General features: G+C 37.2%; 2 protein-coding genes across 2 annotated transcripts in view; one reads left to right on the forward strand and one right to left on the reverse strand.

The window, feature by feature from the left end:
* COG5 (component of oligomeric golgi complex 5) overlaps nt 1–27,358 on the reverse strand; it is a 200,042-nt gene that overhangs the window by 144,238 nt on the left and 28,446 nt on the right.
* GPR22 (G protein-coupled receptor 22) lies at nt 16,674–17,975 on the forward strand. Its single transcript, XM_009984502.2, has one exon. It carries the CDS (start codon nt 16,674–16,676, stop codon nt 17,973–17,975), a length of 1,302 nt encoding a protein of 433 aa, XP_009982804.1.

Raw genomic sequence — 27,358 nt, forward strand, 5'->3', positions numbered from 1 at the left:
GCCAGAAGGATTAAGGGCTTTGGCTTTTTACCTTCCTCCAGCACCCGTTAGTGCAGCCCGTTTTCACATGTCTTTTGATGCCTTTCCTCCCAGTTCAGACAGGGCTTTTGTCCACCTCGAAATTGCTCTACTATCTTCCTCCCACATGGCACACCTCTGCCAAGATTGCATTTGGTCATAAGATCTTTAAAGGTTTTACATTAGGGTTCACCAATTTAAAAAGTGCTCAGCAACTAAAGTACTACAATTCCTAAAACCTGCTAAAGAATCAAAAATTAGCAGAATCTATGCCAAAATACTGCAAGCAGAATTACTTGCAGATTTCTTAATTCCTTGAATTGAATAGTCTTTTCTTTGTTAATATTTGTTTGACAGTAGGATATCTACCTTCCTTTTTGAGCTTGCTTTTTCTTTCCCTAAATTTATCATAAGATTTCCCTTAATGAAATTATACTGGAGTGTTAAATGTACGTATGTCATCAGAAAAGGAATTTCATGAGCACAGAAAAAGATTTATTCATTCATTCTTGGATGTTAGAAGACCAGGATCAAGATTTCTGTGAAGCAATTAAAAGCATGAAACAAACAGTTTACTGTTTCTAATTACTTGTAATGTCAACTCTGATAGAAAAGTCTGAAGGACGTATGCTAATTCCTGTTAAGTGGGCACTTAAAAGTTATAACAAAGCAACTGAAGTGAGACAAATCAGTGCTGTCATAGAAAAACTTGTAACTGTATATCCATTCTAGTCTGCAAAGACATCCGAAAGTTTTAGTCATAATTAAACACCAAGAGAGGAAAAAAAAGTGTTAGACATCAATTTCTCAGGCTACAGTTGGCAGAAAGGCCACAGTATAAGATCAATTGATTAAATAACAACTGTTTCTACAGAAAAAATTATACTATTTCTGTTACCAGAAAGAGTGTAACTCACACCGTGTCTAGAGAATTAAAGTCAATTTTATAACAATGATATACTTTTTTATATATATATATATACACACACATATGTATACAAATACACATTCATTAAAAATATGACTGCGGTATATGTATCATAGTTACAGGAGTTACAGAAGAACTACTTTGTACACACTGTTCAGCTGAACAAGACAGACTCGCGTGAACCCTGCTTGTCACGGTGGTGATGACAGCAGAGTTTTAATCAAGTCGAGCAACCACAGGTTTCTCCAAGAGCAACCCAGCGTGCCTTGTTCCTGCCGAGTCAGCACCTTGAATCCCCAGGTTTGGAAGAGGGTCTGAAACAGTGCTAAGAAGGCCTTGGGAGGTGGACACCACAGACATTTTGAGCAACCCTGTATTTATCAGCAAAATTGAGCAGCAAATAGGTGGGTACTGCAGTTAAAACTATTTGGATGCTACTCTGTCCTCCCAGAAGAAGCATAACAGGGTTTCCTCATTAAAAGTTCAAACATCATTCAAATACCAAAACAAAGAAATAAACTACTAACTCAGTAGGAATCAAAAGCCGAAAGGCAGACGAAGAAAAGAAAGAAATTTGCCTGTCCAGAGAGTAACACAGTGGCCGCCTGGTTGCTCTCTTGAGCCTCAGTCAAAGGGTAGGTTGACCCAATCTGTGACCTGTTCACAGCGTCAGACTGCTTTAGGAATCAATGGAGATTAGAGTGCTATATATTAATCCGTGAACATGTAATATTTGTCAAAAGAGAAACCAGTATCTTGCATTATTTTGCAGGTGCCAGAATTACTTGAAAATATTAAATAAAAGACCAAGCTATAAAATTCAGCTAAATTCACATTTATTTCTAACTGCTACTATTATTCCACTGTGTCGGTAACCAATAATATTATCCCAGAGTAGAATATTGCTGCCAATTTTACAAGCAAGCAATAAAAATAGGTTTTGCCAGAATTAAAACTGCATTTCTTTCCATTTATTTATTCATTCAACAGATGCATTAGCCAAGACTCTGCACAAGAACAGAATATTAAATTATATCAGCTGGATGTGTTTCTAAAAAGAATCCAAAAAATTAAAAAGATTAGTGATTTGGTGAATTCATTCCTTCAGCATCTACAACTAGCAGCTCTCAGCGATCTTAAAACATACTTTGAAAATATAGATGCTTTCAGGCAAGCACAGAAAGAAAATAAACTTTGCATCGTAATCACAGATTTAAACAAAGATTTAAAATTACAGATTAGCAATTTTATGTGGACTCTCTACAGTCCACAGTTCTCTCTGCAGCTGCTGGTCTATGGAATTTTTGGGATCAATCCCATTTCCATTCTCATTTCTTTGTGTTGTGGATGTGCAAATCTACTCAAGGCAATTTTATGCCCAGCTGATCACAGAATGCTATCCAGCAGATTGCCATACACGGCAGTCTAACCAAAAGAATTATATTGTGGTACCAAAGTAAAGAAATATTGATATTGCTGAAGATTTTTTTTTTTAAACCCAAAAACTTAAAGCAAGGTTCACAAGTCAAGCTCTCACCAGTTTCCTATAAAAGCCACCATGAAATTCTACATTCAACATTCTCTATCCACTTACAGCAAAAGATCATTAAGAAAAGGAGGAAAGCCTATATAAATAATTCTGAAGAGCAGCTCATTCGCCCTTGCAGAAATTCTCACAACTTCCCTGTCCCTGCATCTGACTCCTTTAGTTCTCACCAAAAATTTATCCAACCAACTCCATGCCTGACTCATCCTAAATAGATGTATTTTTCTTCTTCCTTCTGTCACGTCGCACGCACATGTAAGATACAGGTTATACTGGGAAGGATAAGAGAAGGAGAAATGCACCGAAATATAAGGCACCTAACATACAAATAAAAAGTTTTTCCAGTGTGGCACAACCCAAAGTGCCATACATAAAAGCCTTACATTCAGTTTGTGCAATTCGTCATATTGATTTAACTGTTAGGTTCTACATGGTTATAGGTTTTGTTTAGCAAATACCTTTACGTTTAATTTAACTCCCTAGGTGATGTTGGTTAGAAGCAACAGCTCCTAGACATCAAAATCCAGGTGAAATACTTGCCAAATGCGGTTTTACATGTTTGTCCTGTGTTTAATAATCTTCTACACATGCTGCAAGGCCTGTTTCCTTAGCGATGAAAGTGGGGGGGCAGGAGGGGGGTGTTTATTTCTGAAAAGCTGGATGATAAAGTAGACAGTGTTTCATCAATTTTTTTTTTTTAAATCTCATTGATTATTTGCACGTTCTGGGGTTTTGTTTTGGCCCCCCCGCCCCCCAATGCAGTCGAGGGCATAAAGCAATTTAGATAGAAGTAAGGTTAGTGCAAGAAATAATTTATAATCTGACTTCGCCAATACATTACTTCACTTTAGGAGAAAAAAAAAAAGAATGTCCTGAGAGAAAGATTTAGATACATGAACTATTTTTCCACTCAAACCTCAATTTGCTCATTATTACTCCAAAGCATTGCCTTAGCTTAACTTTCTTAGGCAAGCCTAGTTACACATAAAAAACCCATGCTTAAAGGCCTGCAAAGAGAATAAATATGGAAAATGTATATATTCCCTGAATTTTTCAAAAAGAAATTGGTCTTGTATTACAGAGCCTGGACAGATTAATGAAATACAGACAGACTTTCCAGACGTGCCATAGGCTTCTAGGACGTAGCCAAACTGTTTTTCTACAAAACAGAATGATGTGAAGAGAAACTCTGAAGCAGATACAGGATGCTCAGGTATTGTGGCCACGGACATCGCGGAAGCAGCTAAAATCCTTAGTTGAAGTGTTAATCTATACTATCTCTAACTGTGCCTATAAATTTACTCTAGATTAAGAGTACTGAATACAAACTAAAATTTCTGTGACTAATATCAACCTTTATTCCTTCAAAGTACACTGTAATAGCTACTTTGCCTACCAGCTTCGAGATTACCGAGAGCGGCTTTTCTACTCTCCCAAACTGTATTACGTGCTTGCTATCACCACAGCCTGTAATATTCACCAGGGTATGCATTTAACTGACAACCCAAAGAGCCATATAGTCCTTACATACAGATGTATTCAAACACCACTGGAAAATTCTTGCTGAAATTTGGCTATCCTAGACCAAAGTACGTATTAATTATTGTTACAATGCTGGCTTAAAGATTTTGGAGCGGGAATGTTAAACAGGGTATTATCAACAACCCAATAAACAGGTAGACACCTAGGATTTTTTGATGATGGTGAACAACATAAGTTTCTGAAGAATACATGAAAAATTTGCAGGGAATAAAAAAAAACATTACCCTGAGAGGAAACCAGAAGGGCTGGCTGAGTTTTCCTTCCTCTGAGAGCAAGACAGCAGAAAAGGTACTAGAATACAAAACAACTTTAAAGAAAAACATTCCCAACCTAACCACCAGCAGGCTTAAAATAGTAATCAAAGGACAGGCTCTCCTTTCCTTCCATACTTTCCTCACATTAAAACTAATTTGCTCGATTAATAAGAGAAATAACGTTCTCCTCCATATTCAGCTGTCTCTCAGAGGGAGTAATTTCTCACTGGGTACCTTACCTACTGTGGAAAGAATGAGGACTAGAAAAGACCTCCACTTGTGCCAGGACTGCAATTTCTCTTTTAGAAGACAGCATGGTAATGGGCAGAGTCAGTATGTAATAACTCACATGGTTTTCCTGTTGATAGGTTGTAGCTGTTGCTGTATTCTGTCTTCCACGTTCCCTCCAGGAACTCCTAACCATAGGTATCAATTTGCAGAGCTGCCAGCCTCCCTAGTCATACTGAAGCTTCTCACTTTTGAAAGGTACCGGAAATAATGCAAATAACATTTTTCCTCTTTCACACTCCAACTACACTTTATAGCTCCTATCGCTGCAACTCATTCTACCTGTATGTTTTAATTTATTAAGCAGATCATCAGTGAAGTCTGCTGAAGAATTTGATACGTTTTTTCTTCATGAAGATGTATTTGCTCATCATCCATTGGCATAACAAAAATGTTTCCACCAACCGCTTTCAATTTCTCAACACTTTATCAGTAAAATAAAATCCAGGCTTCAAGCCTAATGACTGCAAAGCCACTTCCAGGCATCAACCATACACGATGCAAAACAGTTGCCCCTTCCTCAGACATATCACTGACACTATTGCTCTCAGCTTTCTCCCAAAAACAGCAAATGAAAGCATTTTTCATACAAGTTCTGGTTTGCTTCAGTGCTACAATAAGTGACTTTAAATACAACAATTATGCAGTGAGGTTAAAAATACTTTAGGAGATGGAAAAAACCTGAAACTATCGTTTAGGCACAAAAATCCTTGATATTTGAAAGCTTCATGGATAAAATTAGTTCTTCATATGCATGAATTTTAAACAGTTTAGGTATTTATTTTAGACTCTAGAGTTACAGTATGTATGTATAAAAAAAAACCCAGAAAATATCGAGGGTATCACATTTCTATTTCATTTATCCTCTTAAGAAAGAGAGATATTTTTCAACAATCAATAAAAAAAATAAAACTATATCACAGATACAAATTATGGGAACTACTGCACCCAAACAACAGAGGAAGAAAGAAAATAAATGGAAGATGATACCAACACAAATCTGAATTTAGATGAACATGCACATCAATCACATGAATATTCTTTTTAGCAGAGGAAACGGTGAAGCCAACACACTGCACTAGCTTAGTTCAATTTCCTCACTATTATGCATTTATCGTTATAGCTTATCACTTTTAAACTTCTCTCACATGTCTTTTTATGGCACTACATAAACAGATTTTCTACCAGTTTCCCTGAACAATCTTATAAAAATAATATCTAAAGAACTATGGTGGTGAAGAGGGGAAGACAGAATACTTTATCATTAAAAAAAAAAATCCAATAAGAAAACACATCATACTTCATAAAATTTTTGAGATTCCAATAACTTAATGTGAGGAATATCACCACTATCAGACGGATGTGAATGACTTCTTATGTCTGAACTGAACACGGGGGCCTGGCAGATGGTTTTAACCACTTACAGCCGTCATTCACAGCTCAGGGCTGGGGGAATCCAACTACTGTCCATAGACTTCGCTTTGGTGTCTGAAGAAGGCAAAGTATGATCCTGTCACTGCAGCTATCAGGAAACATGCAGAGTTACTGTGTGTGGTCACTGAACTTTGATTTTAAAGGCAGTTAGCCCACCAGATCCTTTTCATGTGCTTTTTGTAGAGCTTCCAAACCAAATCTGCCAAGGGGGTGACTGAGCGAGACTGCAATGCATACACTCACCCCAGTGGTAACCCTTCCAGGTAACAAAATTAAAGGGACACAGTTTATGTTCTGATACCTGTTCATGTTGTGTTCGCTCTTTACTCATAGGGCAATTAAGATCATCAGACTTTTGTCTCTTAATTTCAGCTAGAAGAACGCTCGCTACTAAGCACGCCATGTGAACACTTTTCTTAATTAAGAGAAAATTGTATTGCCTTCCTTTTTTTAAAAATGACTAGAAGCAAAGTCTATCCAAGATCTCTGTTGAATAAACGACTATAGAGAAAATATTCCTGTTTTCTTGTTTTGTTTTCAATTAGCAATTCCACTTAAAGGATATTACAGCATATAAAGTCCTGTATTTTAACAGGGCAGCTAGCACCGCTCTGACTGCTGCCCATCCCGTGTACTTTGCCAGGCAAGGCCTCCACAGCATCTAGGATATCTGATGGAGAATCCTGAACCAGATCATGAAGTTTAAACCCTGCATGTTAAGCCCAGCTACCTCTGAATCCAATTCACTGTAATAAGACAGGCAGAAAGCTTACTGTGACATCCTTATCCATGCACCCAGCACAGCGCCGTCACGAGCTAGGACTCGGGGATGCCAGGCAACACTGCAGCCCAAGCAGCAGGCAATAACACTGAGATCATCTTCCAACATACAAAATATTTTGATGAAAGCAAAGCAAGCAACCACTTGAGATTTTAAATCACGAGGTGGTATTTCCTCATTCTACAGCCACTGCAGCTTCAGCGCTCTTCAGCTATCATGCTGAACTACTTTCCAACTTACAGAATTTACCTCCTTTCAGCCACACTTTCAGAAGCTTAAAGGATGTAAGCAGGTAGCTTTTCTTCTTATATATTTGAAGCAATGAAAAAGATATGATGTCAGAGCTTCAAAAACCTTTCCAGTAATAATGAAAACCTTCACTAAAATTCAGCAATTTTCAACCTAGAATGAAGAATATTTTGTAAGAGCAGAAATCTTGCAAACTCTCAGAGTACTCAAAGTACAATTTTAATCAAGGAAAAACTAAATTCACAGCAATATTGCAACTTTCAAAGGAAAGCAAAAAATTTATCTTGAAATTTACAGTGACTATTTAAAATTTTGTCAATAACTACTACAAGATATAGCACCATTCATCATGAAAGTTTATACTAGATAACAAACCACTTCCATGGAGAAAAGCTGGAGTCACACTGATGTTATTCGAATTACTATTAAATTTACCAGCCATACTTCCCTCTCAAGGATAATTCATATTCCTTTTTTTTTTTTTTTTAATAAAATGCTTACGTAATTGTGCAATAATGCACCAGGATCATGATTTAGCTACATCACTATACCAACTTTACTCTTACAAAAAGGACACCACCTCTATATATACACGATAACCATCACTGGTTCTGTAATTCTTCTTTGGTATAACCTCATTGTGCAAAACAATAACAAGATAAAGTTTCAGTATTAATCGCTGAAGGGCATTCTGTAACTTACACACTTTCTCATGAGTACAGGAGCTTCCAGTGCTGGAAAAGTCAACAGTGCACTACCCTGGTATACTACTGAACAAATAACCTATGCCTAACCACTACACAAAACAAATGAATCTTCTAAACCATATGTATTTTGTAGCATGTGTAGGTAATTTTTCCATACTCAAGCTGCTACGTTAACATTAACTCCACATCTTGAAAATTAATATATATTCATTATACATAAAAACTATATAAAGATAAAATATATAAAAAATATTATAACATGTAATATAGAGAGAGTTTAGATTATATATCAAATAACTATTTAAACAAAATTGCCTTTGTGTTGCTTCCAAAGGTGTACATCTTCGTCAATACAAGAGGAAGCACAATGAAATTGTATATAATTAAGCTGGAAAATCCAAATTTTTTTAAATCTATGGAGGTAATTCTAAAGGGAGAAACTGAGAAGAGCAATGTCCCAGATGCAGGAATGTTTTCTGGCAAATGAAAAATGGAAGTTAGTAATGCAAAATAAATAAAAAAAAACCAAAAACAATCCTTAAAAAAGTAATTATAAAAATAACAAAACAAAGAGAGCCCTACTGCAATCACCAACCAGGAAGAAAAGAAAATAAACATTAAGGATAGGACATCGAATGGGAAATTAATTCTGTGAATGTCAGTCTTTACTACAGAGAAGAAACAACGCTCTTCGAACCATTCTCGATAGATTAAAGAAATGAGAATAAAGTACTTGTGTCAGAAGAAAGAAAGACTAGACTGCATTACAGAGTCATAATGGTACTTATGTACAAATTCTAGCAGAATAGAACACCTTGACAAATCCAGCATAACAAGGGCACGTCAGTACAACTCCCGAACTGCTATTATCCACTGTGTATTTTTCCTTGATACTATAGAAGTTACTGGATTTTCAACAACATTCTAACAAAGCTCTTTGCAACAGCCTGTTGAGGAAAGTAAGATGCAACAAGGTAAGAAACACATTTTAGATATGGATCGCAAGCTGCTAGAACAGACACAAACAATAAACCATCCAGAAGAGCTATGCGAGAGGTGGGCACTGCACTGCCCAGTGTAGCTAAGTGCATGGTACAGGAGGATCTGTCCAGCTGGAACTGGCAGGTGCACCATGTAAACGATGTTGAAGAACAATCCGAGGGCAAGATGTCCAAAATCATCCAATATTCATTTTCAAAAGCAACTTTAGCTCTAAACAAATCAAAAGTCACTGAAAAATTTGTAGGAATTAGGAGCCAAAGCCTCTTGCGAGTAAGAGAACAGATGACATTTTTAGACCCAGAAGCAGTAAAACTCTAAACAGCCACTAAACGAGCAGCAAGATTCAAAGCAGGAAACAAGATGCGCAACCCAAAGAAAGAAACAGAAAGCGCTGCTGAAGCATTCAGGGGAGATAATCATAGAAACTGGAAAAAAAGTAAGGCAGAGAACAAGGGAAGCAAGCGACAGTTTCCCAACTGTGCCAATAAAGACCTTCATGAATGTGTCTATTCTGTGACACCTGGATGTTAAGACAATCTGTGACAGGTTTATGTAAAGTTAAACACTACAGCACATTAAAAGAATGCTAAAGCTCCAAAATCAAGGACTCTGATAGAAAACATCAGAAGTGAGTACTTCTGCTAGACCTTGTGAGCCTAAGGGGTCTTTTTAATAAAGTAAGCTTCTTTAAAAAACTGCAGCGCAAGAAGCTGCATTCGGGGTGATCTTACCAACTCACCAGCAAAGTTGAGACCTCCAGATCTACAAACGACCTACCAGTGTTTCAGAATGCAGTAACGGTCGATGCCAGGGCATTACTTCCTTTGTGTAGAAAGTAAGACAGCAGATAAAAAAATGGAAGAAGACCAAGAAATACATCACAACTTCCCCATTTTCGGACTTCCTGCTCTCAGCAAAACAGAAAAACATACTGTAATAGACAGTTATGACTCCTGAATTAAATTTAAAAGTACTATGGGCTGTACGCTATGGCAGTTGCGGTTATCTCTGCCCCTGTGCATCCAGCATCTCTTTACACGTGCACGCCTCTGCTCCCTCCAGCTCCACTCTGCTTCAAGCTCCTGCCTCTCTGCATTTTTCTTGCCATGTCAGACCCAGCAGCCTCAATCCTTCACAGCTCTATTCTCTGTCACGTTCTGGGTCTCCCTCTTCCCCTGTGTTGCCATTCTCAGTCCTAAGACCCTTCATCACCCATCTCCTGGTTTAAGACTCCTGCTGTTCCCCAGTATTTCTACCTTGTCATTACCCTTCCACCCCACTTTTCACTCCCCTAAAACCCAAAATATCAGTCAAATTCTTTCTCTTCCATTCAGTACTGTCATAGAAACAGGTATAAGAACAGCATATTTTTCTGTCTATGCTGGGTGTCTGCACATGGCTTTTTTTGCCCACTCTTCCCTATCTACCCTTTGAGGATGATGTCATCTGTTCACACCATCTTAACTAGCATCTGCACAGCAATGGCTTGTAAGCATGTCTATCCATCCACCTACTCCTGATTGCCTCCATATGGTACTGCTGCTTCTCCTGATTTTCTCTCCGAAAACTTAAGCTTAATATGTTCACAACTCAGCTCCTTATCATTCCTGTCCAACACTTTTTGCAGATAAAACTTTGGCTGTTATCGCCTCCTGTAATAAAGGAAGTCTTTCGTGACCCCTTTGCCTGCATTTGAACCGCATATCCACGCTATATCCAAAATCCCATTACAATCTTCCTCCATGTATACATCTTTTTCTTTCTAACAGTACAGCTCATCCAACATTTCCATCTTTGCTCAGGCACACACTGAAGAACTAGAATGGGAGATGGAGATTCATCTGTTTAAATTTAGATAGGCTTCCATACTTATCCTAAGTCATACTGAAAGTGAAGCAATTAAATCTCTTTAATATATTAGTACTTATGCTTTCATTTCAGGAATCGTCTTTATCACATCACCCTTAACAGCTATGCTGGTATCACTGGTTTCGAGCTCTTGGGAGGCGGACAATACGGAGACAGCTCAAAGAGCTCAATCAGTCGCTACTCAGCAGAGCCCGCTGGTACCTACTGATCTCTGTTCAAAGTTTCTGCAGTCTTTATTTAGGTATTTTCTGAAGGTAAAAGAATAGGTAGCATGCTAGACGGATATGTAGCCATTTTAAAAAATAAATAAAGTATGCTGTTACATAAAGATGAATAATATATTAGATGGCAGCCTGAGAGAAAAAGTAAAGAGAAGAAATGCAGACATCTGAGTTACACAATTACATATCATAATTGCATTAACAACTTAAAAACAGGATTCCATCAAAATTTGACCAAAACTGCCATCTTAACACAGCTGCTTCAGTAAGAACCATGCTTTAACATTTAGTAATTCATCAATTTATTTTTAATTAAAAAAAATCTTTAAAATCAAGGAAAAACAAACAGAAAAAGCTCGACGCCTCACACTTATTTGAGATGAAAAACTACCAGCAGAACGTTTTATATTCAGATATTCTTAAATTACTTGCTTCAGCAAACAGATTTGTAAAAAATATTATTATGGGTTGTATACGGAATTTATTTCCAAAGTTTATTTTAGTATTAGTACTAATTAAAACTGATATTGTGCTAACTTCTCTTACTCCTCATTATGTAGTTGTGAGCACTGTTTATATCGATAGAACAGATTCAGAAATAAGTTACAAAACAAAAAAGTGAAAACGAAGATAACTCCTGCCTCCTGCAAAGTGAAGGTCAAGAACATCATGCAAGACATCCTTACAAAAACCTGTGAAGTCTCCGGCAAAATTCATGTGGAACACACAAGATTTTTTTTAGAAGTGAACATTTCAACAAAATTACTTATACTACTATATAGACATTGTATATGGTGATGAATCATAAAAATAATTCCTTTCTAATCCATGAATTAAACTGAATTATCAACCCATTTTAAGCGTCTGAATAATCTCTGTGAATCCTAATAGAAATTTTGCTAATATACACGCACGTATCAACTTGTCCTGAATATAATTTATTCAAGACAAGACCTAAATGTTCACTTGCATATAAACATATTAAGTGAAATCCAGTGTGGCTCAAAGAGGCAGTTTTATTTCAGAGATGTTCTTAGGACCAAAAAAAAAAGAAAAAAAAAATTCACAAATGGAAAGCAGGCAAATTCAAATATAGATTGCTGGAAGCCTTTTAAGTAATAAACGCTTAATCCCTTTTTTTTTTTTTAGTGTCATGTGGTTTCCAGTGTACATAAAGTAAAGAGTGAAAAGGTAAAAATAAAACTGGCATACCCTTAATATATTCCAGAATTCATAAATCATTTGTAAATTTAGTCCTTTTATAAAAGAATCCTTATATAAATCGGGGGGAGGGGGGGGCATCAATCCCATATACGAAGCACAATTTAAGCCCAACATCACTGACCAATCAAAATTAGTGAACGCACTGCATCTCTCTGCAGTGAGGAGAAGCGACAAGGTAGGCTGTCATTCTGCAAAAGCTGCCCATCGCCAGCTTTCCTCTCGGAAGCACTGCTTTTCTTTTTCAGAAAGCTCGAATCTCGGCGGCGTCTCTGGAGACAAGAAGCCTTCAGTATGTTAAATTACTTTCATTATGTATTTTCAGATGCTTATTGATTCGACAGTAGGAAGAGTGGGAGACTGCAGCAGCCTGTAAACCAGAACTCAAGCAGTTGTATACATTAGCAGCATGCTGAAACAATGGCACAGTACAGGCACAAATTTTCATTAAGGTCATTTTTCGAAGATATGCTTATCACCCTCTTTCCCTTCTACTCTGCTAACAAGTGAACAAAATGAATCCCTCCAACCTGGAACTGCTTCACCTGCATCGAGAATTTATCAAATCTTTAGTGGAGGTAAGATCTGTTCCTTATTATGGTATGCAGAATAAGCAACATTTAACAAAAACAATCGGAGAAACAAGGGAAGAGATCAGATTCAACTTACATTAAGTGCTAGTATCTTGTTATATTTGAGACCAGGAAATATTCAGATGCTATTTCTTCCTCCCCATTAAAACCACAAGGGTAGAAAAATGTTATTTTGTGTGAAAGTCTCGTAGAATATTAAGAACCTGTTTTGTTCGTACAACATAGACTGTACAGTTTAAGCTAATACAGTATTAGGAAAAGAAACACATAATGCAACCAGGAATATTTTTTTCCTCCCTCAGCAATATTTCTAAATATTGGCAGTTAAATATGTTACAGATTTATTCAGTTACTCTTTGAAGGATCAAATAGTCTGTAATTAGTGCATACTTACTGCTTTATGAAGGTTGACTAACATGACTAATCTCTGATTGCTCAGAAATCTCCCTTTTTTGCTGTTTTTTTTTTTAAACTTATTTCTTTCATTATCCTGTACATTCAAGCTGTTTATTAAAAACACGGATTTGCTAATATTTATTTCAAGAAAGGAAATTCTAACAGTGTGCAAATTAATAAAATACGTATTTCCTACAAAGCTCATTAACTCTGCTCAATTTCTGATTAGAAGACAAGAGAGTTGTATGTATAAAGTATCTGCTCACAAGAGCTATAAAACTACATTTTCTAGCTCTAGTCACAGACACTCTACATCCAACAGTTATTGCTTCTAGTCGGGGTCTTTTGTAACCTGCACTATTTGGGGAACAGGAAACTTGTCCAAAAAACTAAATTTGTGTAAGTTGACAGAAGAACAATCTGATTTTACTAGCAAATAGTGGATACACTAACTGATTTTTCTATGTAACCTATAAGACCCAATTTCACAGATCTTTTATTCATTAAATAAGTTATATTAGAAAATATATTCTTGCATTACTTTATTTTGAAATTACAAGCCCTACTTTTAACCTTTTTTTTCCTCCCCTTCACAAGGGCATGCAGCAACTATTTCAGTTTTACAACTGACAATATGAAGAATGCAGTTGACCGGGTATCTTTCTAGCTGTATGACCTACAAGCAGCAGGATGCATCACTAAAATGTATTCTTAAGACATAAAGGAATTAGAAACAAAACATGGAACACACTTGTATTACCATTTACGTGCAGGACACTTCAACAATATACATGGAAGACTAACACATCTGCTCAGATTTCCATTAAAAGAAGAGTGCAATGATTGATTCTTAAAATGGTGAGCATTTCTTAAAGAGGGATTTATAATCTAAACCCAGAATTGTGGAAACTACTGATGCATGAAGAAACAATGAAACATGAATTCCCAAAAGGAGAATATGCATACTTCACCAGCAAGCTGAATAAGGGTTTAACCAAGCTTTTTCTATACTACTCACTAAATAACTTATTTGTCATAATGACTAATGGATATTTTTCTCTCAATTTTATGGTCTGCTATGTATTCTCCTTAAACGAAAATAAACCAAATTAGGTAACTCATGGTTACTCTCAAAGCACATGAACTGGATTTTATGATGTATAGCAACTTCTGTGACTAAGCCATCACTCAAAAGTAATGAGCAGGAATATTACAGAAAGAAATACGCAACCATAAACTAAAGGATGTCTCCATGTATTCTGAGCACAGAGATCAGAAATATTTTTTTTTTTAAACCTGGAAAATAAAAACAGGCTGCTACAAAATGCAACAGGGGAAAGAAATTAACATCACTTAAAAGAAGGTTTATTTCTTATTGCTGGCTTGAAACTCAGAACAGACAAGCAGAATATGCACTGGTCTGTAGAAGTGTCTCAAGCAATTGAGAAGTCCCCATGTTTAATCAGAATTTTTTGCTGCTGAAGTGCTGGAACAAAAAAAAAGAAAAAAACAAACCTGCAAGGATCGAAGTAAGAGCCCAGCTACCACTCGGTTTCCAGGTTACAGTGCATGTCAAATATCTGTCAGTGGCACCATGTATCAATTTATGACGAGCTGCTGCAAAGATCTGAAAGGCCCTTGAGGCACAGAGAACAGGTAGGTCAGCAGCTGCATGCACCCCTCCTCTGCTCAGCGCCTGGCAGGGAGCAGGCACTGCCCAGAAAGGCGATGCACCGGGTAAATTAGCTCCCTGCCTGGACGTTTCTGCTTTTATCTAACTGAAAGCTAAGCAATGCAACAAGGAGGTGATGTTTAACCTATTCATAACACTCAGCATGTCTGAAGTTTTCTGTTTTCACAAAATTTCAGTTGGCATAACGTTCGAGTTAAGCTCGTCACTCATTTTGGCAGACCTGCTTTTGATTTCCTCCTGGCTTTTGCTAATACGGAAGAACTCCATTTATCCAGTAATGCATTTGGAATGGTTTCTTGAAATCCATTCACAGCCAGGACAGCGCACACAGAGGAAATCGTATTCCTGAGGGTTAATATAAACCTAATAGAGGTTGCCTAAATTAGAAATTAAACAAAGCTTTTGAAATATTTCGTGTTTCATTTCACACCTGAGACTAATACATTCTAATTTACATCTCTTGTATTTAAAAGGCACATGTGAAATAACTGTTGAAGCATACCAAGAATTTTCATCATACAATTTGCAATTAATAGTATTGTACAATTGAGGCTTTTCAGAACTGCAGATGAAATCCATTTGCATATTGTATCCCAAGTGTGCTTAATTCATACTTTCATTTAAAAAGAGCTCATTTTTGTTCACCTTAGTGCTATCCATTTTTAATGTATTCAGAATAGAACAAAGGTTTGCATTTAAATTTATTTTCATGCCAAGTACGTCCTCTCTTAAATTTAAAGCTACCTAAACGAAGCCCCAAAAAGCTCTAGTATCATTACAAGAAATTAAATAAGCTCTCTTTTATTTATTCATTTCACTAGAAACTGAAGAGCTGGCTGACAATATTAATAATACAAACATCAAATATTACAGCAGATGCTACATTTACAACCTATCAGCATGTGTAAAACAAAGCAGATGAGCCACAAAATAAAAAATCTCCTAAATGTAATAAATGCTGCTTTTTTTTGGACCTCACTTATTCCTAAGATAAACATGCTATATATATAAATCTGTGGATTTAATTGCAGTTCCTATATAAACAAACAGACAAGCCCCCCCCCCCAAAAAAAACCAACCAACTTTCTTTTTAAGTATTATTTTCTAAAATTATTCCCTTAAATCTATTCTGGAATAAAAATAAATACTCTTCCATTCCATGTAGGCACTGTTTTCTTGAAGAAATTGAATATTCAAATCAGAAAAAAGGAAATGTGGTATTTTTATAATACACTCCATTCCTCCAAACCCACATAAGTTTTGAATTTGAAATTATATATACTTCCATAAAATTGTTGTAGTGTAAGTTTTATACACGTAGATGCACACAAGATAAAAGAGAACAGAATTCTTCAAGCTCTCTAAAAATCTGCTGAATTACCGAATTTTGAGTTCACAACAGTATTGCAAACTCTTCATAAGAAAGAGGCTGCTAAATTGCCATAAATAATTTAAATGTTCTTTTTATGATACATTAGCAACAGTGTTTCATGTTCCTATCACTTTCTTTTTCCACAAGAGCCTTTTTAAAATGATCTTGAGTACTAACTTGTTAATACTTAACAACATTCTTCTAAAATGACCCTCCACGCAATACAAAGGCAATGTCAACAAATGGGCCCTTTGTAAAAACCACATCACTATAAATAAAGCCTTTTCTCCCTAAGTGGAAGCTTTTCACTTTTTTTTTTTTTTTAAACAAATCCTGCTTTCCTTTAAAAAGGAAAGACCTTATTCTAGATCCTCAGGCTTCTGAGTCCATGCCAATTAAAGCTCTAAACATAGAGTAAATCGAGAGTTTGGTAAGAATAGATGCTTTTCCTCCCTCCTCCTTCCCCAGCATTCATCTACAATATGAGTTAAAAAAAAGAAATCAAAGAGTTCCATATTTTATTTCACCTTTCAGGAGAAAAAACAACTGCAACAAAAGAATGTGTTTCTCCCCCATTCTGGAAGTCAACATGCAGTCTGAATCGAACATTACAGTTCGAGATGCCATTGATGACATCGACACCAACATGTACCGACCACTGTCATATCCATTAAGCTTTCAAGTTTCTCTCACTGGATTTTTGATGTTAGAAATTGTTTTGGGACTTGGCAGCAACCTCACCGTGCTGGTACTTTACTGTATGAAATCCAACTTAATAAATTCTGTCAGTAACATAATTACAATGAACCTTCATGTACTTGATGTAATAATTTGTGTGGGATGTATTCCTCTAACTATAGTTATCCTTCTGCTTTCACTGGAGAGTAACACTGCTCTCATCTGCTGCTTCCACGAGGCTTGTGTCTCTTTTGCAAGCGTTTCAACCGCAATCAACGTCTTTGCTATCACTCTGGACCGATACGACATCTCCGTAAAACCTGCCAATCGAATTCTGACCATGGGAAGGGCTGTGATATTAATGACATCGATATGGATCATTTCACTTTTTTCCTTCCTGATTCCTTTCATTGAAGTCAACTTTTTCAGTCTTCGAAGCGCGAGTACTTGGGAAAATAAGACGCTTTTGTGCGTGAGTACAAACGAGTACCACACTGAGCTAGGAATGTACTACCACCTTCTCGTTCAGATTCCAATCTTTTTCTTCACTGTTATAGTAATGCTAATTACATACACCAAAATACTCCAGGCTCTAAATATTCGGATTGGCACAAGATTTACGACGGGACAAAAGAAGAAAGCTAGAAAGAAAAAAAACATTTCTTTGACCACTCAGCATGAGACTACGGACGTGTCCCACAGCAGTGGAGGAAGAAATGTCGTCTTTGGCGTAAGGACTTCTGTGTCTGTCATAATTGCCCTACGCCGAGCTGTAAAACGGCACCGGGAGCGACGAGAACGGCAAAAGAGAGTCTTCAGAATGTCCCTCTTGATTATCTCAACATTCCTTCTCTGCTGGACACCCATCTCCGTTTTAAACACCACCATCTTATGTTTGGGCCCAAGTGACCTTTTGGTAAAATTGCGATTATGTTTTCTAGTAATGGCATACGGAACAACTATATTTCACCCTCTACTTTATGCATTCACCAGGCAAAAGTTTCAGAAAGTTCTGAAAAGTAAGATGAAAAAGCGAGTTGTTTCAATAGTGGAAGCAGATCCCATGCCAAATAACGCTGTAATACACAACTCATGGATAGAGCCTAAAAGGAACAAAAAGATTACCTTTGAAGACAACGAAGTAAGGCAGAAATGTTTAGTACCTCAGGTTGTCACTGACTAGATTTCAGTATTCACCAAAACACATCCAGTGGAATATTTGAACAAATTGTAGAAAAATACTGCCAAATAAGAAAAACTTTTTTAAACTATTGGCGAGACTGTAAATTTTCAATATAAATGTTAAATAGAGTAGGTCTTGTATATTCAATTTCTTCATTATGTAAGATATATGTTGCATGGCCGTTTGTTAGCGTAACACCATGTGTATATTTGTCAAAAATATTCACGTCCTCTTTTTTAGAAAATAAATAGCCTTAAAGAAGTGCAAACTTTTAAAAATATTTGTATGGCTCAGTTTCTCTGTAAATATAAAATAATTTTTAAACAAAAAGTCTACTCGGGAATACTTTTCTAAAGCACAAATTCAACATTTTGCATGATATGGTATTTTAAAATTTAAGTCATAAACAGTATTTATCAGAGATATTCTGAATGCTATACAGCTACCACTTGGACACATTTTAACACCACATTTAGATAGCTACTTATTTCAAATTTCTCCAGTATGCAATTACCATACAAGTGCAGACGAAGCCATTTACACGATGTCCTTCAATTAAGAGTTCAGTATCAGTTCATTTTGATGGGGAGGAAAAAAAATTCATGTTGGTCTAAAAATTGACAGTACTTTTAAGAAAAGAAAAATTTTTGCCTATACAGTTACGGATCCACAGCTTCTAAACAGAAAATACACAACTTTGAATAATTACACAAGAAAGGTGGAGGGGGTAAGGGAGAAAGAGGCTAAATGAAGGCAAAAACCAAAGACAAATTTACTGGGCTTGATGCTGAAAGACAACCAATCAACATAGCCATTCCTGTGCAAAGGCTTAGATTTTCACACTGAAGCAGTTTAGTTAGACCTCTAGTGTGACATGGGGACCTTTTATACAGATATTTTTCATTCATACCATCCATCTACATAGATAGATATAGCCACAGCTGAAGTAGAAGATAATTTTCTTGCCCTCAGTAACTTTTTTATTATTTTGACTTCACTTCTCGTTTGATGATGTTCAGTTCCAGCCACGCAATCTTGTCACAATGCTTTGTCACAAACCCATCACCAATATTCTAGCTACCCTATTTCTGTATGTCCTGGACAGCCATGGAATACCATCATTCTACATCCTCTTTTTCTATTTCATCTTATATCTGCAATGAAGAATCAACAAGCCTTAAGAAGTTATCATCATCCATAGAACTGTAAGCAAGAATTAAGATATTCATCCCTAGTTGAGTGGTTTGCATCTCATGTTTTAACAATTCATAATTTCAATGAACAATGGCTACATTCATTGACTTAGTTACCGCTTATGGGGGAAGGGGGAAACAAAACGAAAAACTGCAAAATCCATTAGCATGATTTCACTTGTCTTATTATATAAACTGCTCAGTGTGTCATCAGCTACCAGTATAATTAAAAGGCTAATTCTCAATAAATATTGGCTTCTATTAAAAAAAAAAAAGCGGAGCATATCATTGAATACAAGAGCTAGTTTGACTAAAGTATTACATAAAAACTGAGTATTTCTGAAGCACTTTTCTGAAGTTGCATATAAAAAAAAGTGTGGTTTTAAGCAAGCAAGAAGCTATTTTCCATAACATCATTAAATTAGTAATGATATCTGCATTGCCAAAACTGGTTTTGTGGTTAAAAAAAAAAAAAAGCAGTATATGTAATGTACTTTAATTTACTTAGGCTCATGCCTTAGCTTACCAGAACAGGAGACTCAAAAAAATAAAACTACAGCTCAACGTTCCTCAAAGACCAGCCACCTACAATCGCCCAAATTCTACCTGGATGTTTTGCTAGCTAATTGATAGTAATTTGTTATCTAATTGACAGTAATTTGTTATCTAATTGATAGTAATTTGTTATCTAAAATTACTGTGTAACATTTATTCAAACATAATTTCACTGGCCTTTTTCTAGAAGTTAACCCAACATCACCTGCATTCAACTGTACCCACTTACTGTACTGATTTCATCTGAGCTATCCCTAGTTTCCTACAAGAACTGAAATCCTTCATCTTGAGAGGTTGCAGGGGGGAAGAAAACTTAATGGTTTTATGCAAGAACCTTTTTTTTTTAAAAAAAAAATCCCATAGGTTCCAAATTTAGCACTTCAAAAACATTCTTTCAGGAATAAGCTTTTCTGAAACATGCCCCAAAAAACCTAAGCAGGAACTATTATTTTTGGGGTTTTGTAACACTTCTTCCTTTCTCTCTCTCACTATCTTCTGTATTGCAAATACTACAAGGAGGAGAAAGTGGTAACTCTAGGGTTAATGGCATAATATGATTTACCTGATTACTTACCTTCCAACAAAGCATTCTTAAATCAATTAAAAATACTATTCATTTATTTAAAAAGAAGAAAAAGAGCGTAATGATCACAACACCTGAATACGCTTACATTATGTCCTTATCTGAAATAAGCATTTAAGAAAAGCTTTCAGACTTGAAAGGTTTCTTGACAACATGACTTTACTTTTTAAAACTAAATAAATCCTCAAGAACTACAGGTTTAGTGTTAAAAGCTCATTCATTAAAGACTCAGATTCAATGAAGCAGTACTTCATAGCAGAGAAAATGCAGCCTAGGGATTAGTCAGAGAGATTAAGTCAGGTTTTAAAGGCTATGTCGATCACAGTCATTGATTGCCTTTAACAATATAAGAAAGTTCATTTTTACATTTACTATTCTTCACCTTTCATTAAATAAAGAAAAAAAAAAAGGATATATACCATATTGGAGTATACTTTGAGGTTTGCAGAAGAAAATTCTGCATAGAGCATGGAGTAATACAAGTAATAATATGTGCAATCCTATATATACGCAGGAGTCATTATAAAACAGAATCATACATGATCTGTTCCACAAAGACAACGGATTTAACACACAACAAAATAAAGAGTAACTAGTGAAGGAACACTGTATATCCTACAGACACAGAAAAGGCTTTTAGGAGGGATGTGAAGGTGTGCCGTGGGTGCTTGACAGACAGACTAAAACATAATGCAAAAAGAGGCAGCATCACTGGAGAAAAAAGGGCAAATATATGCCATAGTATTGTACAATAAGAAGCCCACTACATTCTTAAAAATGATATCACCACAGTGAGTCATTAGTTCAATTACATTTCACACCACTCAGCCTAAGGCAAGCAGAATTGTACAGGACTATAAAAATATTAATTCCAGCAAATAATCTCAAAAACACAAGCAACAACCACCAGTTTCCACATGTTCTCTGTCCCTAACATATTAGCTGATATCTGACTATGTTGTCTTTTAACTTCAAATGCATTTCCACTCAATTTTACATTGTAAAATGAGGTTAGACCACACTAAAAATAAAAAACAGCTGAGTACAGTGCCAGTATCTATTAGAATATCCAAGAAGCACACCTTAACACACTAGTACATCACAAACCACTGAAACGGAAATGTAAATACATCACAAATATCTAGTTTCAGACAACTTTTACGGATTACAAGGCACTGCTACATGGTCAGAAGTTCTGTTTACTTCATTAATGTCCAAGGGAACAGGAATTATTTCAGTGATTTCTAAATATATTAGATTTAAAATGTATGCATCCGGATACATATTAGATCAATACACTTCTCTTCCTTCAGAGTTACATAAATACACACGTGTACACAATACATAATTATCATATATTCACATGCACCAAACATGGAGTTCAACATTAGCATCTATTTATATTTATACAGAGGGGTTTTTGGTAAGAGTATCTCTGAACTGGACAGATAGGCACTATGTCCTGCCATGCATAAACTTAAACGCCTTCTCTTCCCCACCACTATTTTTTTTTTAAATGAAATGATGCATTCAACAAGATATGTCATCTACCTGGGCACAAGGAAGAAATTTTCTGCTCTGTTAACTGTTACATATATCATATTGCAAGGCACAGAAGAGTACTACTTCATCATCAGTGTATGTGCTAGCTATCAGAATTCTTTGATAGATGAATATTATCGACACACCTTTTCTTCTCCCTGAAGAAAGTGTTTTAGTTACCAATTGCCATTAAACTATTTTAAAAGGAGAGAACACAGCATTCTTTAGCAAAGTTTCAATGCAGTCATTAAAAAACACAGAATACACTAATTTACCCTTCCCTCCCCCATTGTTCAAACAAAATACCTCCAAAATATAGTTAAGGACAACCATCTTCTGTCTTAGAACCTTCCAGCTGTGTAACAGCCAAATTCCACTCCCACTTCACACATTCTACTGTAATACCACTGAATTTATTTGTCTTACACCAACCAGAGAGAAGAATTTGACTCTGTAATTACCTCCTGCTTTTTCTACTTCATAGAATACTTACGCAATTCAAAAAAAAAAATTAAGCAGAGTTTGGGTTTTCTTTTGCTGGGGGTTCGGGGTGGGAGGAAGGAAAAAGAATCAAAACCAGACATAATAACTGGCTAATAGGAAAATCAAAATTGACTCGCACCCAATGAGTGTTAAAGAAGAAGGATATGAAGTAAGCGGAGAGTATAGGTCAAGAGAAAAAGGGCAGAAGGTGGAAGGAACCCTGTAAGGCAGCTATGGCCATCAAGAGCACAAAAAGGTGGAGGGCAACAAGCACCTGCCATGGAAAAAATGCTAATCTCATTTTTTAGATTATAACACACAAAAATATAAGAACTTATGTTTGAATCATCGAGTGTGAGACATGGTTTTGCCAAAATTGCTGGGAGGAGAGGGGAGAACAACATGAACAGCAACTCCAGAAAAGGCTTTGGATTTAACAAATTATACGCAGAATAAGAGATGAACCAAGAGCATGCATTATTCTACCACCTCTTTTCCCAGCGATAAACTATACATTTTCCCAAGTACGAAGCACATACAGAGCACATGCATTCCAAGAACAGACTCGAAAAGAAAATGTTACTAGATGTCTGTTCCCAGCGATAAATTTAAAAAATGCTTCTGAGCTTTCCCTCAAATCAGCACTGCTCTGACAACTTCAGTTTGTCTTGATGCTTCGAGTGTGTTTCACTGCCACAGTATGTTTTCAATTACTTCTTCTTTATCGCAGTTTAATTATTTTTGTAGAGTATTAAATTGAAAGAGGAATATCATTAGACACCTTTATGTTATTTGCTAAAATTACACTTCAGTGATTAATATAAATGGAGCCAGAATGGAAGAAATACTTTCCTGTATATTTATTTTATAGATTTCTGTATCAGCTGTTTTCCTATTTTACAAATAAATTCTCACACGATAAAAAGAAAATCAGTTAAAATGAAAAAACAGAAGATTTACAGTGGAAGTTCTGTGGTAGGTATATAACCTGAAATTATTAAAATATTATTTATTTTTTATAGTTTGAATTAGTCATATCCTTTGAATATGTCCTGAAGGAACTGGCGGATGAAGTTGCCAAGCCACTGGCTATTGTATTCGAGAAGTCGTGGCGGTCTGGCGAGGTCCCCGATGACTGGAAGAGAGGGAACATAACCCCCATTTTTAAAAAGGGGAACAAGGAGGACCCAGGCAACTACAGACCGGTCAGCCTCACCTCTGTGCCTGGCAAGGTCATGGAGCAGATTCTCCTGGGAACCATGCTAAGGCACATGGAGAGCAAGGAGGTGGTGGGTGACAGCCAACATGGCTTCACGAAAGGCAGATCGTGCCTGACCAACTTGGTGGCCTTTTACGATGGGGTGACAGCATTGGTGGACAAGGGTCGACCAATGGATGTCATCTACCTGGACTTGTGCAAAGCTTTTGACACTGTCCCGCACGACATTCTTCTCTCTAAATTAGAGAGTCATGGGTTTGATGGATGGACCACTCGGTGGATAAGGAATTGGCTCAATGGCCGCACTCAGAGAGTAGTGGTCAACGGCTCAATGTCCAAGTGGAGACCGGTCACGAGTGGCGTCCCTCAGGGGTCCGTGTTGGGCCCGGCCCTCTTCAACATCTTTGTCGGTGACGTGGACAGTGGCATGGAGTGCACCCTCAGCAAGTTCGCCGATGACACCAAGCTGTGTGGTGCCGTTGACACGCTGGAAGGGAGGGATGCCATCCAGAGGGACCTTGACAGGCTGGAGAGGTGGGCTCGTACCAACCTCATGAAGTTTAACCAGGCCAAATGCAAGGTCCTACATCTGGGTCGTGGCAATCCCAGGCATAAATACAGACTGGGTGGTGATTGGATCGAGAGCAGCCCTGAGGAGAAGGACTTAGGAGTACTGGTGGACGAGAAGCTCAATATGAGCCGGCAATGTGCTCTTGCGGCCCAGAAGGCCAACCGCGTCCTGGGCTGCATCAAGAGGAGTGTGGCCAGCAGGTCGAGGGAGGTGATTCTCCCCCTCTACTCTGCCCTTGTGAGACCTCACTTGGAGTACTGCGTCCAGTTCTGGAGCCCCCAACATAAGAAGGACATGGACCAGTTGGAGAGGGTCCAGAGGAGGGCCACGAAGATGATAAGAGGGCTGGAGTACCTTTCCTATGAGGACAGGCTGAAAGAGTTGGGGCTGTTCAGCCTGGAGAAGAGGAGGCTCCGGGGTGACCTTATAGCGGTCTTCCAGTACCTCAAGGGGGCCTACAGGAAAGATGGGGAGAGGCTGTTCAGGAGGGCCAGTTATGATAGGACAAGGGGTAATGGTTTTAAAATAGAGGGAGGTAGGTTCAGGTTGGATATTAGGAAAAAATTTTTTACTATGAGAGTGGTAGAACACTGGAACAGGTTGCCCAGAGAGGTGGTGGATGCTCCATCCCTGGAGACGTTCAAGGCCAGGTTGGACAAGGCCCTGAGCAACCTGATCTAGTTGGAGATATCCCTGTTCCTTGCAGGGGGGTTGGACTAGATGACCTTTGAAGATCCCTTCCAGCCCTAACCATTCTATGATTCTATGATTCTATAATATATGCATTTCTATATCCTCATTCTGATTCCTGACACTGCGCAGACAGGCAAGCAGGCGGGCAGGCCGACAGCACAAAGCTGCTGGCAAACAGCACGCCCTTGTTTCCCTCCCAAGCTGGGTTTTAGGAAATGTACTTTTGGTTTCTGTTACCCTGCTATGATCTCTAACTTCCTACCCTATCTTGCAACAGGTTAACTTGATACCATATCTGATAAACAAATCAATGTCACTGCTGAAACAACATGATTGCTGTAAAATCTGTCATTCTGGCTGTGTCAGCTTGTTATTAACAGAGCAATATTAGCACAGCTTTCCTTAAACTGTACTAGGATCTCTCACAAGCTGTTGTGAGATTTTACTTCAAATTAAACTCAATTTAAACTCGATTAGTATGGGGGAAAAAAAAGCACAATAACCGATGGCAACCTATTGCTGTTCTCTACCATGGCTTTCTTCCAAATCTTATTTCAATATATTTTCCATAAATCCCCGTCACTAATAAATAGAGAAGGGAGAAGCAGAGAAAAAAGGACAGCTTCCCACATTAGTAAATTACCACAAGTATCAGTGATACTTTGTGCACTAGGTTACATTTACCAGTGTGCTGAAAACATGCATAGGGAAAAAGGGAATGGGAAAGGAACACTATTTGCAATGTATGTATCATCACAAAATAAGAGGTGAACGTGAGCGCTGCTGTTGTAAAACACCTCAACAATAAGGAGGAAGATCTATTATTCCTGCTAACAGCTCTAATAGCTAGTAAGTGAGACCTATCACTGAATGAGAACAAACAAAACAAAAGATGTGAAAAGAATTTGTGGGCAAAGGGAAGGTTTTAGAAAAGTTAGGTGATTCAATAACAACAGCGGCTTCCACAGATTAAATACCTAACCCAAAAAGAACTCTGATGGGAAACCTATTTTTTGTGTTTTGCCAAAATACCACACACCTGCACACATACGGAGTACAATATAGCTAAAACAAGAAGATTTAGCATATGTATTTGTTGCTACTGCAGTAAGTGAGGTATTTCATGAGAGGTTTTTTTTCTAGATATAACAGACCTTCTAGGAGTATATTTGCATGTAATAAAAACAAGAGTGTTACTTGAATTACAAATTCATCTTCTGAACAGTTACCAAGAAAACATCAAATCGTAAGATATTTCCAAATTCAGTTCACCACTTCATTTTCTATATTTAAATAGGAGCAAACATTTAAGTTTAATAATTCTAATTGTATGAGGTCAGATGCCCATACACGTCACTTGGAGCTATACAGCTCATCTGCAGTCATATCAAACATGGATAAAGCACAAAAAAGTGCACATGAAGACAAATTAAAGACATCTTTTAAAAGATTAACATATTCAGAAGCTTCTGACAAATCTTGCCTCAGTTGTACAGCTTACAGTGCTGATTCCAGAAGCAGTTTAAATAAAGTAGAACAAAAGTGGGAAACTTTTGACTGACTCAGAGACTTCGTTAGGCCCCAATTTTGTTTCAGTCAAAAATCTCAACTTTCTACTACATCTTTAGTTGGCAAGTTACGTCAGCTAAAAATTGCAAGAAGGTGGGGCTGGGAATCTGTGGAATTGTAGACAATCTGCCATAGAAACAGTATACTCTCAAAATAATATGATGTTCCTTCTTTTGATCACAGAATCATTTAGGTTGGAAAAGACCCTTAGGATCATAAAGCCCAACCACTTCTCTCAGTCTTCCTGTTCTTCCTCCTCCTGTTCCTTCTCCTACTCCTTTTTCCCCTTTTCCTTCTCCTCTTTTACTTGCAGCTTTTATTTCTTCTATTCTTTTGCTAAACAATTTCTCCTGATCCTGTTCATCTTCATTCTTTTTCTCATCTTGCGCCTTCCTGTGTTCTTCCCCCTGTTCCTCTTTTCCCATTTCCTTCTAATCCAGTTCCTCCTCCTTTTCTTCAAACTCTTCCTACTAACTCTTCCTCCTACTCTTGCCTCCTTGTTAGGTCTTTACATCTTTTCCTGAAATGACACGAAAAGAGACATGAGACCATGCTGTTCTTCAGCTGAAGAGGGTTGACCGTTAAGGTAACAAAGCCAGTAATCAGATTCCGTACCTGTGAGCAATGGAAGGTTGGACTTGAACGGTAAACAAATATAAAGACTGGACTACTTTACTTTTCAAACCATAACCGAGAAGAGTCCATAAAATTCTTGATGACAGTAGTATTCGAAAATTACGTGCATGAGTTGGGAGACAAAGAGGAAAAACTACTCCTGTGAAAACAAGCTATTTTTAAAGCTGTTTCCTATGTGCAAGAATTAAATATTACCCCACATTACTCATTATTTTGTATTACACACAGCAATACTTTCACTGATCTTTAAGGCAAGGCAGAAATGACAGTTATAGCAATACTGGCTCCCATCCAGGACCTGAACAAAGATTAGACTTCGGTCTTCTTTCCATACCTATT

This window comes from Tauraco erythrolophus, chromosome 4, assembly GCF_009769465.1.
Source record: "Tauraco erythrolophus isolate bTauEry1 chromosome 4, bTauEry1.pri, whole genome shotgun sequence".
NCBI classification, from domain to species: Eukaryota; Metazoa; Chordata; class Aves; order Musophagiformes; family Musophagidae; genus Tauraco; species Tauraco erythrolophus.

Bases quoted from the DNA above. Each gene is read 5' to 3' on its own strand.
- GPR22 (XM_009984502.2), top strand. From the start codon at position 16,674: ATGTGTTTCTCCCCCATTCTGGAAGTCAACATGCAGTCTGAATCGAAC.